This window comes from Stigmatopora nigra, chromosome 15, assembly GCF_051989575.1.
Source record: "Stigmatopora nigra isolate UIUO_SnigA chromosome 15, RoL_Snig_1.1, whole genome shotgun sequence".
Classification (NCBI taxonomy): Eukaryota; Metazoa; Chordata; class Actinopteri; order Syngnathiformes; family Syngnathidae; genus Stigmatopora; species Stigmatopora nigra.
Genome location: NC_135522.1, coordinates 228770 through 245696, shown reverse-complemented (window position 1 = coordinate 245696; position 16927 = coordinate 228770). Strand labels below are relative to the sequence as shown.

The 16927-nt window shown below is 43.2% G+C and overlaps 1 protein-coding gene and 1 long non-coding RNA gene across 3 annotated transcripts; both read left to right on the top strand.

The window, feature by feature from the left end:
* Window positions 1-3561: 3561 nt before the first annotated feature.
* Window positions 3562-9593, top strand: LOC144209098 (transmembrane protein 235). Of its 2 annotated transcripts, XM_077735307.1 has the most exons (5): window positions 3737-4046; window positions 4424-4501; window positions 6010-6147; window positions 8253-8512; window positions 8608-9593. In XM_077735307.1, exons 1-4 carry the CDS (start codon window positions 3878-3880, stop codon window positions 8492-8494), a joined length of 627 nt encoding a protein of 208 aa, XP_077591433.1. In that variant the 5' UTR covers window positions 3737-3877; the 3' UTR covers window positions 8495-8512; window positions 8608-9593. The 2 variants fall into 2 exon arrangements, with proteins under 2 accessions (XP_077591434.1, XP_077591433.1); XM_077735308.1 differs by having other exon boundaries at window positions 3562-4046; window positions 8253-9593.
* A 2394-nt stretch (window positions 9594-11987) lies between these two features.
* On the top strand, window positions 11988-16589 carry LOC144208963 (uncharacterized). The gene is made up of 2 exons (XR_013328952.1): window positions 11988-15504; window positions 15558-16589. It is a non-coding gene; the product is annotated as an uncharacterized LOC144208963 (long non-coding RNA).
* Window positions 16590-16927: the final 338 nt, after the last annotated feature.

Here is a 16927-nt window from a genome sequence, read left to right as displayed (position 1 = left end):
GTCGCCCCATATTTATTGCACTGTGGCCCAAGTCCATCCCACGACGGCGACCCGCTGCCACGCGGCTACGAGATAAGCGCAATCGATCGACGCTCCGCGACCACCATTTTCCCCGAGCTTAATTATTTTAGGCCAGATTTCTTCATCCGGCGCGCTCGGCCGCTGGTCCGTTGGTCCGTTGGTCCGTTGGTCCGGAGCTAGGGGCCCACCGGGAACCATTCGGCCGCCCTGGAGGGGCCCGTCCGGTACGGACACGTTTGTCCCACCGCTGCTTCTGACCGATAAAGAACCGAAATGTCCCACCGCTGCTTCTGACCGATAAAGAACCGAAAGTGGCGTGGAGGTGAAGGGCGGCCATTCCCTCTTCCAATCGGAGGCCAGGCAGCGTTAAATGGATGCTCTTCTTTCAGCCACCCGTTAATGCCCAAAGGCCACGTATGTGGGCGAGCGGCAGAAGATGCGCCAAAGCGTGAAAATGAACGGAAAGCCGGGCTCACCCAAGAGACCAGAAAAATATCTTTCTTTTGAAAATCACAGCAAGGATGCTAAATGGTGAGTACTTCTGCATTCGGATGGCCAGGCCCCAACGAAGGAAGGTTCATGGGCCATCATTTGCACGCCAAAGGGTTCATTGAAGGAGGATTAGGTGCCCTTTTGACTGCGTTGGTGTCGCAAGTCCACGGTTAAAGACTTTGGTTTTCGTGCCAACCAGGAACGACGCACCGTCGTAAACCGAGCCAGTGAAGAAGCTCATAAAAAGAGCGGCGACGTTTGACCCTGGCCGAGATTGATTTCCGACTTTTTAGTCAATATCGGAGCAAATAAAAGCGAGTTGTGTCCCGTTATTCTAAGGTGTCATCCGTTGGCTCCATAAGGTGTTTTTTTCCACACCCACATTTCTCGTGAATAGACAACACCTCGATTTTTAGCACCTTTGCCGAGTGAGCAATACGTTTTTTTTCCCCCTGAATTCCTTCCAAACGATAGCATTGGCTTCCGCGATAACAAAAGCGTGGAAATGGCAAAAAAAAAAAACGAAAGAAACGTTCTTCTCTCTTGCTCGCTCGCGAAAAAATAGCCCACGTACGCGTTTGCCCAAGAAAAAATAAAAAAAAAAGCTGGTCCAGAGCTGGCTGTATGAATAAATTATGCGTGGCTCACAAATTAAACAGGAAGAGGCTGTCGTCGTTAGTATCGCCTCGTCCAGACTTAACGTGCTAAAATGGCCACTTTCTTTTTGAGGGTGGGCTGGAAATCAAGACAAGAGTCTTGTGTGTTGCACAAGCGGTAGATTGCTTTACTGGGGTGTTGTCATCCATTTTGATTTCTGTTTTTTTTTTCCTTTCCTCCTCCGAGAAAGCCTCCGTCGACCCTTTGCTCTCTTTGCCAATCAAGCGGCGGCTCCATCTTGACACGGGAGAAGCCGCAGCACTACAACAACCGCGAATAAAGCTCTTTTCACGGCCACTGCCAGAGCCACCGTCAACAATTCATTTACACATTTTGTAAGTGAACGATGACGGGCCGATGGTTCATCAACAAACGGAGACGGCTAACAGCATAGCTTCACCCCGCATTAGTGGGTGTGGCCCGATTTGGCCCGTGGGCTTTTTCCTTGTACTTTTGAGCTCTATCCTAGGGTACATTAAGAATCAAAGGCTTTTATTTTGTACACGCAAGCGCCGTAAAAGCAGCAATTTGTGTGGAGTGTGTGCACTTTGCTCAATTTCGTATCCGCAGTCACATTTGTTCTTTGGGCCCGCCCCTGCAGTCAAAATGGCCTTGTCAATGGCGGCTAATGGGTGAACAACCCCAAATGGCCCAAAACCCTAGGAAATGCCACAAACCAGCCAAAGGCAACTGGAACCAACCCAGTAACTCCCACCAAAAGGCTCAAAATTGACAGGGAATGACCCGTAAAATGGCAAGGAAGTGACAGCGGCCATTGACAAGGATTCATGTCTCGTTCACCCAAACTGAGTTGGACACCCAACGTTTTTGGGCAAACTGACTAAAAGGTGTTATCATTATTGTGGTGTCAATTGGTTGTCGTTCTACCAAGCGACTGATGGCTTTTGTTCAAATGCCTCCTTTGATTTTCCCTTTTTCTCTTTGTTTTGTAGGAGCGAAATGAAGCATTCAAGTCACAACACTCCAATTGATGATGTTTTCCATTTTTTTTTCTTCCAGGCCGTCACTGAATAGTGGGCCGTACGTGAACGGGCTGACGATCAGCCTCGTCCGCCCGAGCGGCTCCTTTCCAAAAGCATCTTCTCTCGTCAAAGCTGGGCGGGAGCAAATAAAGGCTAGAAATCAAGCATGCACGCCAAAGCTGCCCATTGCCTCCAAAGGCGACGCCGCAGCTCATTAGGCAGATGGCTTACTTAGTCGTGGAAAGAAAAATCAAAAAAAAAAAAAAAAAGAAAAAGGACAAAAGGAGCACTCGGTGAAAATATAAGACCTTTGTGCTTATTCTATGGATGCTCCCTCCCCGAAAGACCGTATAATTTCGCCTATAATTTGTGCTCGAGTCAAGCCACAGGATGCAAAATGAAAGGACTGTATTTTCTAGACCATCAGTGGTGCTTTTTACGTGACGAGTGACAGAGTGGGAAAAAAAATTACACAGGCCCAGTCAAAGTGAGAAAAAATGGTGACTTTTTGTCCAAAAAGGACTGTTAAAACTGCTGCGGTGTGGATTGCTCTGCCATTTCTAGCAGCAATCGACTTCCTCTGACTCAGGACATTCGTCAAGGCGGACCAAGCCAATAGCCAGTCAATGAAGAAGAAAAAAAAATGCAATACTTTGGCATTTTTCTGGGTATTTTTTTATTGACAGCCTTGCACTGCTTATCAGGGGGGAGTTTATGACAACAATTTTATTTATATACGTATATATTTATACTCGGGCAATGTGCCGTACGTATTGATGTGCATGGTTGAATGTTTGGGATGAAAAAGGAAAGTGCTTAACGGCATTGAAATGAATAGCAAACAAACTCCTGCATTCCTTCAAAGGGGACTTGTTAAAAGTAACAACATTGATGTTGACTAATGAGATTCAAATCCTTCTAGTTTCCCTTCCAGTTGGGATAAGCAATGCATGACTTTATTCCAGTTTATTTTGTGTGACTTTCCCGAATCATTTTCTACTTCCAAATTCACCCTTTTTTTAACATTTTGATGACAAATTTGTATGCCAAGTAGAACATTTGGAATGACCTTGCTTGCCTTGTCTTTCAGACAGCCAACACCAACACCGGAAGCGTGACGAGAATACATTCCCCAAAAGTCTTACTTTTAAATTGAAATCCAATATTGCTTAGTCTTCAACTTTCATTTGTCACGCGTTTCATGACCAGAATTTTCAAAGCAACTACAAAAGAGCAAGTATTTTTAACATGTTTTTGTGTGATCGCGTAAACCAAGAACGTAAATTCAATTTGGAAAAAAAAACCGTCAATTCATAGTGACGACTTTTACTTTGAAGGCGTTAACGGACACAGTAGCGTTTCCTCCGGGCTTTTGACACATATTCGCAAGCGCCGTCCAGTAAGAGATCACCCACCTATCGTACCTACCGTACCTGTCAGTGACCTCCAGCCCACTCGTACATCTAGCAGCTTTTTCCTCTCTCTCTCTCTCTATTTGTGTTTTATTGGATTCTTTTTGCAGGCGAGGAGCTCAGCAAAAAGTATTCTTTTCTTTCTCGGAATATTGTCCGCTCAAAAGAGACGGGGAGAAACGTGTGGACTCCGTTTTTTTTTTTTTACAAGTCAGTGTCAGTTGTTATTGTTTTTATTTTATTTTATTTGGTTCTATATTTTTCCTTGGGGAAAATGTGGCGACAATTTGTGTAAGGTGTTCCGTTGTCAAGATGAGGTACGGCCTGGTGGTCCTGGGTGCCGGATTGTCGGGTCTGCTGAGCTTTTGCCTCCTCGCCGCGTCCATCGGAACCGATTATTGGTACATTATCGATGTGAATAAACCCAACTATGAGTCGGCGGAGCTGAGTTCTTATTCCGGGCTGTGGCGGATCAATGAAGGTACCTACGGACACTTTTGCAATGCTGCATTAGGAAAGTCCTTTTCACACAAGTTTTTCCATTTGATTTATTCCTTCATTTCTTTCTTTCAAATGTAAATGTAGCATTTGCCATGTTTTTTTCTCTGAATACCACAAAAAGAACCGCACCCACTGTGGACGGCCCACAGTGGAATAGTTTGCCCACCCCTGAGCAATCCAATAGTCCCTTGTGTCCTGTCTTTTTCCATTTTTTTCATCACTTGAGTTAGAACTTTGTCATTTCCACCAAAAGTGACAAAAAGCAGCTGTAAAACGCTGAAAAATAAATGGCTGGCAATATGTTTTAATGAGGTGATTTCCATCCATCCAAATTTCATCTTCTTTGTTGATTTTCAGGAGCCAACAAGACGTCCATCATCTCGTCTTTCAGCGCAAACATGTCCGCCCTGTCTGAGGTGGAGCGCCACCTTCTGGGTGAGTATTTGGATTTGTTTTTCCACGAGATCCCAGCTATCACCATCGTATTGAAAGCCATCCCTTCGTCCGCCCATCCCTCCCTCCCTCACTGCCTCCCTGCCTCCCTCCCTGCCTCCCTGCCTCCCTCCCTCCCTCCCGCCGCTCAAATTGGCTTGGGCGCACCGAAACATGAGCATGAATGATGGGATGAGCATTGACCCTTGTGGATCACCACCGCTGGATTTGCTTTGTTGCTCTTTTGCAACAGCAAAATACGGTTCAAAATGCGTGGAGAAAAAAAAAGCCTCAGAAAAACAGATTTTGAATGCAAACTAAAACCAAAGGGCCAAAAGTGAGCGCTTTGGTTTCAACTTCTAAAGAGAAAAGCTTTCCTCAATACTAGTGTGACACAGGTGTAATCAGTGGATTGGCGTCAGCTGCTCCTCTTGCAGCTCAACCCCCGCTCGCTCCTTCAACCTTCTCAGCTCGCTCGCTGCAGTGAGCGTCTCCAAGAAATTGAAGCATTAGACATATGAAGGAAAATGTAGCACCCCATAAGACTAGGCATTTGTTTAACAGGGCTGGGCAAAATTTAAAAAAAAAAAGGCCAAAAGTGAGTGTTTTGGTTTCAATTTCTAAAGAGGAAAGCTTTCCACAATACTAAAGTGTCCTGCGAGTGCAATCAGTGGATTGGAGTCAGCTGCTCGTCACAGGCCAACCCCCGCTGTGCTTCAAGTTTGTCAGTCAGCTCAGTCGGTCGCTGCTGGATAGCTCGGAAGGAAAAGCTACCCCCACTCTCCTCCCACACCGAACCCAACCCCCGTTGATTCAACTTTGAATACATGGTTCTGCGCTGAAGAAGAAGAAGAAAAAACTGCAAGTGCAGCGTCCCTCCAGGGCCAAAAATGTTGCCCACCCAAAAAGGAGCCGAAATTGAGATGCTTGGACCAAAAAACTACTTTTAAAAATGGAAATGATTCAAAAAAACGTATGAAATATGGGAAAACATATAAACTGATAGGTATGGACATATGAAGCTAAAGCATCCCCTAATACTAGGCATTTAATTAAAAGTGAGTGCTTTGGTTTCAACCTGGACAGGGCGTAACTCTCTGCAATACTAAGTATGGTGCGAGTGCAATCAGTGGATTGGCGTCAGCTGCTTGTCGCATCCCAACCCCCGCTCCTTCAAAGTTGGTCAGTCAGCTCGCTCGGTCCAGGACCACTCCAACCAAAAGCTGCTCCTTCCCTCCCCAACCGCAGCGACCCAACCCCCATCGATTCAACTATACTATTCAAGTATGTGTGTGTGCTGCATGGCTTGCAAAATGAAAATCTGCCTGGTATAAACTGTCAAAGCCAGCCCCAAACTTTTTTTCGGACCTATTTCAAATACGGGCCGTCAAAGTGCAAACTTTTGACCATTGATGATGAATCAGTGAGCGCCTCCTCCAACAAATGAAAGCATTGGACACATGAAGGAAAATGTAGCATCCCCTAAAACACTCTTTTCTTTTTCTTTTCAGGCTTGCACAAAGCGGTGGTTATCGTATTGCCCCTGGGTTTGGTGCTGCTGGTTTTGGGATGGATTTTGGGGCTGGTCAGCTCCATGGCCGCCAGCCCCCGGCTGCTGCGAGGAACCGCCCTCTACTTCCTCACTTGCAGTACGTCAGCATCGTCCGTATCGCTTCCGTTTAAGTCTTGGCGTGGGGGCGGCCGGGCCAATCTTTTCTTTTCTGTGCTCGGTGCCAAGAAGCTGCTCCACGTAATTTCCAATTCTCCTTTTGTCGGGGCCCCGCTCCATTTCAGCATGGCCGATCCTCGGCTAACGCGGCGGGTGGCCGGGTAAAAGACCGCGGGGGGCGTGAGTCATGTTTGACGCCAAGATAATTGCCAAACTCTGTCCATGTCCGCTCGCTTAGCAAATGGCGAACTAGGCGAGCCATCTTGGGGGGGAAAATTGGATTCAATAATTGCCCCGGGATTGGCCGGTGCACCCCCCCCTCCCGATTTCCGTCTCTGGCTATATATATAATCATGGAGAAGAATAATACTGAAAAAAAAAACAATGATTGCTCATGACCAAAAATAGACCTTAAGTGTCTCCACGGTCCCTGAAATTCAGATTTGAAGGAAAAACAAACTGTTGTGATGAATTGAAATCCAATTAGTCCGCTCCGCCGAAATGCTAAATATGTTTTTTTTCCCCGCGGAAAAACATTTTTCTTTGGCTCGTCGCCAGCAATTAATTTCCAGTGGCCAAAAGACCTTCAGCATCCGCCTTTTTGGGAAAACTGTAAATTGGCGGTTGAGTTGGTGAAGCTTGATTTTTGTTTTGTGAAAAGGATGTCTCCTTGCCGTGCCCCTGACGATGCATATTCATCATGTTAAAAAGACAAGATAACACCTACAAGATAGTGGGAAAATGTCTTGGTCCTGCCAAGAGTTAGGGTCAACAAACAAGACGTGGCGTGCTCGTCGTCTACTACAGACTGTTTTTTTTTTTTTTTTTTTAATCTGATGAAAGCAAGGTCCGTAAAGAAAGTGAAGACGTCAAACCAGAGCACAAATGGGCCCCTTCAATCTTCTGAATGTTTTGTAACATTTTCCTAGGATGCAACTAAATAATGCACATCTCGAGAAGAGCACATGATGCCTTGTCCTCATGTTTTTCTTTGTTTTTCAAGAGCACTTGAATGTGTCTCCGTTAAGAAATAGCGGAAATATCTTTTCAAACTTTGCTCCAAAAAAAATGTGTTTGGCTTTGCCGCTGTCCTTCAAAATGAACAACAAGGCACATCTTTTACTATCTGGAGAAGAGCTGGTGATGCCTTGTACTCACTCATGGTTGGGTTTTTTTTTTTTTTTTTCAAGGGCGCTTGAACATGTTGTTTGAGAGAATTTTTTGGCCTTGTGCCTCTCCGCTGTCCCTTGAGATGAGCAAATTGGAAGAAAAATCCATTTTCAAAAGGCAGCCGAAGGAGAAGGTTCCGCGTCCAATGAAATTCTTTCTGGCCAACTCATTGATAAAATCCTCAATGAGTACTTTGGTTATGATTTTGTCAGGAAACGCACGCTGCCTCAAGTGTGTGATTTGCTGGAGCGCCCCGAAGGCAAAATCGTTTCCATTGTGGAGACTTTGCCTTCCCCAAATGTGTCTGTCGACCCTGATCAGGTCATTGAGCCGTCTAAAGAGCTCCAAGCAGATATAACGCTGAAAAATGACTGACTTTATGACAATGTTTGGGCTCGGCGTCAGCACGCAACTCGAGATTTTTTTTCTTAATGAGGTATTAGTCATTTTCCACTGACAAATTGCTGCAAAGTAGATTAAAAGAAATTGACCTCCCGCCCAATAAGCGTGATATTGACCTTTACTATCGCATTAACTGCTATTGTCTTATAAATTGATTTTTTGTATTTATTTAAGGGCTTGTCTCAGAAGAGCCTTTGCCTAAAATGCTCTGCCAAATTCAGAAGCCTGTAAATGTCACCCTTGTAGGAGATGGTATACAAAGATATGGACTCTGCGCTCTGGAAACCAAACAGTGGGCCCATTTCCACGACGTCAACGTTAATAGAAACCTCATCTTCGTCTGCTAGCTGGATTGGACTACTAAAGTGATAGACTTTATTATTTGAATATCGCTCGTCAACGCGAAACAAGTCCCGTTAATTATTGCTGTTAAGAATATGTGATTTAATATTGATATATAATGTAAGAAGTTTCTCCTAAGTTGTTTTTCCTCTTTTTTGGGGGGGGGGATAGGTCTTTTTACCCTGACGGGGGTAAGCCTGTACATCCGCTACTCCAGCAAGGCCATGGACGAGTTCCGGCGGGTGGTGGCCCCGGAGGAGCTGGCCTTCGTGGACGTCTCCTTCGGCTGGTCCTTCGCCCTGGCCTGGATCTCCTTCGCCCTGGAGCTGACGGCCGGCCTGCTCCTGCTGCTGGCCGCCAAAATCACCCAGGCCAAGGGACGCTACGACTGCGGCGTGGACGTGGCCTTCTGAACGCCAAGCGGTCCACAGGTAGCGCGAGCGACCTTTCGCTAGGCCGCCCGCGGGCCCCTTAAAATGCCAGATGTTTTGTTGACCTTTACGGTACTTCCACTCGCCTCCGCTAGTTGACAGCAGTCAGCCGGCGTGTAGTCGTCGTTCTTGGACGCACGGGGGCACTGTTTCCCACCAAGACCAAATTGGACTAAATACTACATGTAATCAATAAGTGGATCGTCATGCCCAAACAAAACAAGACTTGCTATTATTATTATTATTACTTTTTTCACACACGGATGTTCGTATTTGAGTGCTATACATCGTTTAAGATTTTTTTATATAAGCGGGTTTGGACTAAAGCGAGCTTGCACTAAAAATGAGAAAATGTTTTAATGAAGGCCATATGTTGTTACAACATAAAATATGTCATTGGCACGAGTGTCCATTTCAATTAGTTTTTTTTCCACCGTGAAAAATCACAAAGCGTATAAAGCAGAGCAGAGCCTTCATGCTGCTGCTTATGCTTGAAATATCATTTTTCTCCAAATTTGATAACATTCCTTCAGGGAGTGCAGACGCTGTCGCCATGCTAGCAACAGTAACTAAGGCAGAGTGGGTCTTAGCCAAAGGTCAACGATACCTTTAGGAAAAGAAAAGTGCTCTAAAAGATCATCTCATGGTGGGAGTAGTGTACATTAAGTTCATTTTCCTTTCCTGCTGGAGCTACGCCAAATGTATTGCACACTCGGGTTGGCTTCGTTAGTTGTATGGAACGATATCGCGCTTTATGTCCGGTTTTATTGTTCGCGAGGCAATCCACTTGTGGCTTGTGCTAAATATAGCAGCAGGTCAAATCAGCAGCACAAAGTAATATGTTTTATTTTATTCATTTTAAATGAGCCTAAAGGTTGACATTGTACACAATTAGCTTTTGGCAGTGTTTTGTGTTTGTGCACTCTTGTTATGATGTCTCTGTAGTTAAATAGGGTTAAAACGTATTGGATTGTGACACGTGTAGCATCATTCTGGATTGATCTGTGTTATTTTCATTTCATTCAAGCATATTTTGATTTCCTGTAAATATGCAACACAAAATAAATTGAGCTTCAGGTAAGCCTTTATTCACATTTTTTGTCTTCAACCAATTTTCCGCTATCTATTTAAACCGGCCATGAATGCTCATAGTATAATGAAGTAGTAATGAATGTCATTACAAAGTGTCATTCATTCACCCCTCCCAGTCAAAATGACTGATGGTGTGGGGAAAAAAAAGCCCTAGGTTTAAATAAGAAAAACCTAGTGAAACAAAGAAAAATAAATAGACTTCTGTTGGAATTATATATTAAAATGTTAACTAACGACAATTATGCAACTTACTAATACATTAATAAGTAAGCAAATGAAACTAAGGCTGAACCACTATATATATGTTTAATAGTGCTTTTACGACTTCACTATGTGGAACACAGCCGCTTGTTAAACCCTGTATGATTTATCGCGTAAATAATGAGATATCTATACTTTATGGCATAGACGCTGAAGTTACTTTCAGTTCCGTTATCTTAGAATGACCAATGTGAACCCTAGTGTCTCACTCCTTTTTCCAGTTTTGTTTGTGTTACCAGAAGTTATGGCCCCCTCGGCTCAGAGAAAGAGAAGTTACTGCCGACAGACATGAGTTAAAAGAATGACCCATGTGTGGGGTCATAGGGGGTCTTTTCACACACACACTCATACTTAGAGGGACGGAGATCATTGCTATATATGTGCTTTGTAAACTGTATTGAGTTACCTTTCTTCCTCTTGCTTCTGTATGAGGTGTTAGGTCCAGATCGATCTGTTATATAAAGCCACGCCTTTTGAACGAGACTCTGCTGACTTTTTCCATTTATGAATTAAAAGAACTTGTGGAAGTAGAAACAGGCTAATATTGAAATTAGCTAACGGCAACAACAAACTTTCTACTTCAATTGGCGTCACGGACAGGATTCATTGGAGGAGTTGCAGATACGTGAACGGCGATCCAGGCCGGGACAGTGAAAAGGTCGACCACAACAAAAAGGTAAGACACTCCCTGTTACTGAAAATCAGTCAAAAGTGTCAAATTGGCTTATAGTACTTCTTAATTAGAGTACTGCAAAAAAAAAAACTCACTGTCCTGCCTTGTGTTGTCTGAAACGGTAGTTCTAAAAGTGTGGCTTTCTTTCTTTTCTTACGGGGTTTTTCGCTCTTTGCCCGGCCGTAGAAAGGTTTTTAAGGTTTTGAGAGCTGAACCATTGTTGTCTCTAGGATAACATTAAAAGCTTGTGTTTACAAACCTGGAACACTCGGTATTAAAAAACGATAGTTAGGTTTTTCTTATGGGGTTTATCGCTCTTTGCCCGGCCGTAGAAAGGTTTTTAAGGTTTAGGGAGCTGAACCATTGTTGTCTCTAGGATAACATTAAAAGCTTGTGTTTACAAACCTGGAACACTCGGTATTAAAAAACGATAGTTAGGTTTTTTCTTATGGGGTTTATCGCTCTTTGCCCGGCCGTAGAAAGGTTTTTAAGGTTTAGGGAGCTGAACCATTGTTGTCTCTAGGATAACATTAAAAGCTTGTGTTTACAAACCTGGAACACTCGGTATTAAAAAACGATAGTTAGGTTTTTTCTTATGGGGTTTATCGCTCTTTGCCCGGCCGTAGAAAGGTTTTTAAGGTTTAGGGAGCTGAACCATTGTTGTCTCTAGGATAACATTAAAAGCTTGTGTTTACAAACCTGGAACACTCGGTATTAAAAAACGATAGTTAGGTTTTTCTTATGGGGTTTATCGCTCTTTGCCCGGCCGTAGAAAGGTTTTTAAGGTTTAGGGAGCTGAACCATTGTTGTCTCTAGGATAACATTAAAAGCTTGTGTTTACAAACCTGGAGCACTCGGTCTTAAAAAACGTTCATATTTACTCATATTTGTTGTCTGTGGGATCCCATTTTGTTATATGTTGCCGGTTGTAGTAGTGTGTCATTTTTGTTTATGTTTGTGTTTTCTCTTTGTGTTGAGAAAGTAGTGGAAAATCGCCAGATTTTCCTTTGTGTAGATTGAATAACATCATAGTGTTCTCCTTCATATTGCAAAGATAATTACTGTTTTGGTTTGTTTACAAAATTACACCCACGCCTCCATAGTTGGGACGTCCCTAAAAAATAAAAAATAAAAACCTAGAGAAATAAATTAATAGCGTAACATTTGACTATTGTTTGAAAAACGTTCAAAACCAAAGCACACGTGAAGAAAAAATGGCCAAGCCGATAGAGACAAAGGAAAAATGGCCGCCAACTGGAAAAAAAAAAAAAAGCCTTTTCCCCTAGCCCATCTCCTACTAACCCACCCCGAAACTCGCCAGCATAAAATCTTTGATAGATCCCAGGCCTGCTGAGAGACAGTAGCCCCCACCTACGCCCCCTCGTCGTAAAGACTCGTACCAGGCAACTTTTACAAACTCCAAGGACACAGGGAGGGTACGTGCGGGGGGGTTCCTGGAATGCTTGCCTCGCACCAAGCGATGGAGAAAGGAGGAACAGAGAGAGATAAAGATTCAGAGGCAGAGGAAATCAACAATATTAATGATATCAAACATAAAGACAATGCATAAATGGCCTTTTTCCAAATTATTAGGTAAATTACCTGGCAAGTTTAGATAAAATAATTAATTTAGGATAGGCATGATTTCTCTGGGAGTGTGTGAGCATCACAGATCATTCAGTGCACGGAATGATGTGTCTCGGTCGCCCATGAACAGATGAGATATGCTTTAGCGCAAGTCATATTAATGACTATTAGAATATAACGGATTGCATAAGCATCAAACAATTCATGTTAACCAAATGACATTAACCTATTTCTTTTGAGAACGATTAGTGATAAAAAATTACAGACCACTGATGTCTGTGAGTGTGAATGGTTGTTTGTCTTTTTGTGTTTTTGATTGGCCAACCACCAAGATGTATTCAATCCGTTAGATATCAAGGTGGAAAAGGATTTTGCAAATTGGAATCGATTTCTGAAATCGCCAATAAGCCCTTTTCAGGGATGGCAGCGAAGGATTGGAAATTTGAAATCGATTTCTGAAGTCGCCAATAAGCCTTTTTGGATGGCGATGAAAAAATTGTGGAAAATTGTTTAGTCCAAACAAATGTTTTGAAGATAATGCATTGAATTAATTGGAGGAACAAATCTGCAATGTGAAATTTTGGAGCACTGAAATGAAAGAACAAAAGCAGTGCATCATATGAAATTCCAAAGTACCATTGATTTATAGTGATAATGGCATTCAAATTGTGTTAAATATGGAAAGCCTATTTAGTAGACCATACCAAACGCCATTATTCACTTCACGATTGGAGCTGGATGATTAGACTAATCTGGCTATCTGCATAAAAGAAAAACTTTACAGAAACACACTAATTTTGAGTTGGCAGAAGAAGACTGTGCTTCTCAACAGGAAACACGGAGAAGACGCACGAGCAACCCAAAATGAGAACGTCCGTACAACTGTTGCTGACCAAACAGCAGACATGAAAATAGCGGAGGATGCAGATCCATCTTTGCACTGTAAGGAGGTTCTCTCAGTTGAAACGTTTGAGGAGACAGGTAAGATAAGCTTATTGACGCGATCAGACGTAATGGAAAGCATCCAATATTGATTGGAAAGATTATTGCTCGAGGAGCAATGCTATAAACCATAAGGAACTTTTTATATTGGTTTTATTGTCTCCATAAAAAGAGTGAAAGCGTTTCAATTGAGACCAAACCTTCTTACAGACAGTTAATGTGAACAACTAGAAAGAAAATTGATAGAAATGGAACTGGATTTCAATTTTATGCCTGACTATTGAAAAATATTGATTAAGAAAGTTTTATAGGAGATGATTGGCAAACCTCAAAGACAATGCAATGTGACATTTGATAAAAAAAAAAAAGAGACTACTAGATTGGGATATTTTCAATTTTGAACGACTGAGTTTAATATGCAACGCGATACACATTATTGAATTAATTGGGACTTGATTAGCATGCATTTTATAAGTAATGAAATTTAATTGCTCTAAATGACTCAATTATGCTAAAATTATTAGCCCTAACAAACAAGGGGTGGTTACATTTTAGTAGGTGCAATTCTGTTCAGAATTATAAATGTGTGCATTTGTTTCTGAATACTAATTGATTTGAATGTAACTGTTGCAGAGAATGGAAAAGCTGTTTTCCTGAGGAGAGAGCAGCCTGATTTGTTTTTTTGTATTTTTCCTATTATTGGTATGATTAGTTAATTTGTGAAATTGCAAGAAAAAAAAAAAATAATAATAATAATAATAAAAAAAAATATATATATATATATATATATATATAGATATATACTTATTGATCTTAACAAGGAAGCAGTGATCGAAATAGAATACCAGCTAGCATTTTTAATTTTGACTGATAAGGCATATAGTTAGAAATTAAGTAAGATTGTTATGATTTTTGTTCATTGGGATTTTAAGCCCAACCACATAGCGATAAGCAAATATTAAGCACACGCTGAAGACAACAACAGAATACAGCAGCTAAAACAGCAGCAGACAACACTTACCAGACAGCATACACAACAACAAAACTAAGTCGATCTAAAAAACTGTGTTAATTGATTTAAAAACATTGCACCATAGAAAGAAAAGATGCATGGATACATGAAGAAGCAGAACAATCTACAGACGGCCTATTCACAGCTAAAGGCCTACCGTGCCTACCAAAGAATTTATTCCAAGATTGAGCCCTGGAAGGAGCCATGTCTCAACAAGGGGGAAGATGGACATGGCAGAGCACGTGTTCCATGTCCCAGAGGCCCAAACAAGTGCAGCGGGGAGACAAAGTTGGAACCTTCACGAGTGCGACTGAGGGTAACCCCTAAACATCTGGATGGCCTAACAACAACAATAACAACAACAAGTGCAACGTCCAAAAGACCGTGGGACTTAAAGAGCGCACAAATGGTACAATAAAACCAAGAAACCGATAAACTTGTCAAAGAACATGTAAGCTGCCGTGATCTTTTTGTCTATCCTGCAGGAGGTGGTGAAGTATGGTGACCAGATCCTGATTTGAGTCATAAAATGGAAATCCTGGTCCTCGCCACGTTGGGAAGGCCCCTTCGTGGTTCAACTCACCACCCCCACCGCAGTAAAGAGAGGTCGACATGGATACACCAATCCCAAGTCAAAGTAGTTCGAGACAACGGTGACTCTGAGTAGACTGGAAATCGGGCGGTTCCAAAACCCTTGTCCGTGAAAAAATCATCTGACGTCTACTCACCTGCCACGAGCACCTTTCACCTAACCTTGACCTCTCATAGTTTTTACACCCCCACACAGAAGCCAAAATGAAAGTCGCTGCCACCCTCATCATTGTGACTGTACTATCAGTGGCAGCCTGAGTGTGGCTGAACGGCCCGCTCCCAGAGATTCGAGTCAAGAAACGAGACGATACCGTGCTACAGTCCCAGGGAAAAGTAGAAAGCTACAGCACTCAGGTGTTCCTGAAGGTGTACCGGCGGAAGTGGAGCGAGCCTCGTTGGTCTGGTCCATATCGAGTGGTGGAAAGGACTACGCACGCCTACCGGCTGGAAGGCAAAGGAGACACCTGGTTCCACAAGTCGCAGTGCTCACCTGCTCCCGTCGGCCGGCCTCCCCCGGCCCAACAGTCATCGCTTCAGGATGTTCCGTCGGAGAGTTCCAGTTGATCCCGACAACAAGCACCCCCTTGGGCTACAGCATCCAGACGGAGTCTCAACCCGACCGTGGTCCTGGTCATCGTCGTCTGTACCATAATATTCATAATACCCTTCATCGTCCTTGGTGTGGGCGATGCAGCTTCCGGAGGCGACCCCCAATCATACCTATGGGGAGCACTCCAAGCCAACGACACCGATAGCGCCAACCCTGTATCCAGTGCGTCGCCATTTCCCATAGATCCCACAACGCCGCCTCCCATTTCTCCTGATCCCCACAAGGCCCGTGTGAGGGCCTCCAGTCTCCCTCATGTTGGCTCATCCACCAAACGGAGGCCCAGACGCAACTCTGATTTGCCTTTCAGACTGAACACTGCCATGGAGCCATCAGCTCCCGTTGGGGCTGCAACGGAAGTCAACTTAAGCTGCGTTCTTTCTCTGTCGAATTAAAATCTCATTCGAAGGTCGACACTGCATGGTGGGATGACACAATGGGCGCATGGTTCGGTAAATTTAAAGGCATTGTCTCATCCGTCTTACTCTCCCTTGCTGTATTCACCGCCATTCTGGTCACGTGTGGTTGTTGTTGTATTCCCTGTTTATGTCGTCTGTCCGAACGTCTAATCTCGACGGCCCTTGAAAAATGTGATCTAAGGCCACCTCCGGCCTATTTGATGTCACTTCTAGTTAACTCTGGTTCATATGTAGGGTCGTGTCCCCCTCCTGTCTCTTCTGACGTCTTAGACGCCCTGGAGTAACTTTGTTGATTTTCCCCTCTCCGCTTGTTTATGTGATCCCAGAACTTTCTGGGATCAAGAGAGGGATTGTTGGAATTATATATTAAAATGTTAACTAACGACAATTATGCAACTTACTAATACATTAATAAGTAAGCAAATGAAACTAAGGCTGAACCACTATATATATGTTTAATAGTGCTTTTACGACTTCACTATGTGGAACACAGCCGCTTGTTAAACCCTGTATGATTTATCGCGTAAATAATGAGATATCTATACTTTATGGCATAGACGCTGAAGTTACTTTCAGTTCCGTTATCTTAGAATGACCAATGTGAACCCTAGTGTCTCACTCCTTTTTCCAGTTTTGTTTGTGTTACCAGAAGTTATGGCCCCCTCGGCTCAGAGAAAGAGAAGTTACTGCCGACAGACATGAGTTAAAAGAATGACCCATGTGTGGGGTCATAGGGGGTCTTTTCACACACACACTCATACTTAGAGGGACGGAGATCATTGCTATATATGTGCTTTGTAAACTGTATTGAGTTACCTTTCTTCCTCTTGCTTCTGTATGAGGTGTTAGGTCCAGATCGATCTGTTATATAAAGCCACGCCTTTTGAACGAGACTCTGCTGACTTTTTCCATTTATGAATTAAAAGAACTTGTGGAAGTAGAAACAGGCTAATATTGAAATTAGCTAACGGCAACAACAAACTTTCTACTTCACTTCCAATTGCTACATTGATAGAGGAAGGACGACGAAAGCTAAATTCATGTGAAAAGACTTATTTGTCAACAACAATCCACTGATCTCGGGCGGCCTTCCAGGAGGTTATTTCCAAGAACAATTAAAAAAAAAAAAGATACCCTTTGAAAAGAGTTTTATCGCCACATTGCAGCTTCATTCACAAGCCAAGCCGTAATTGCTGCACAGAGCCAGTCTCCTAGTTACTCTAAATGGGGG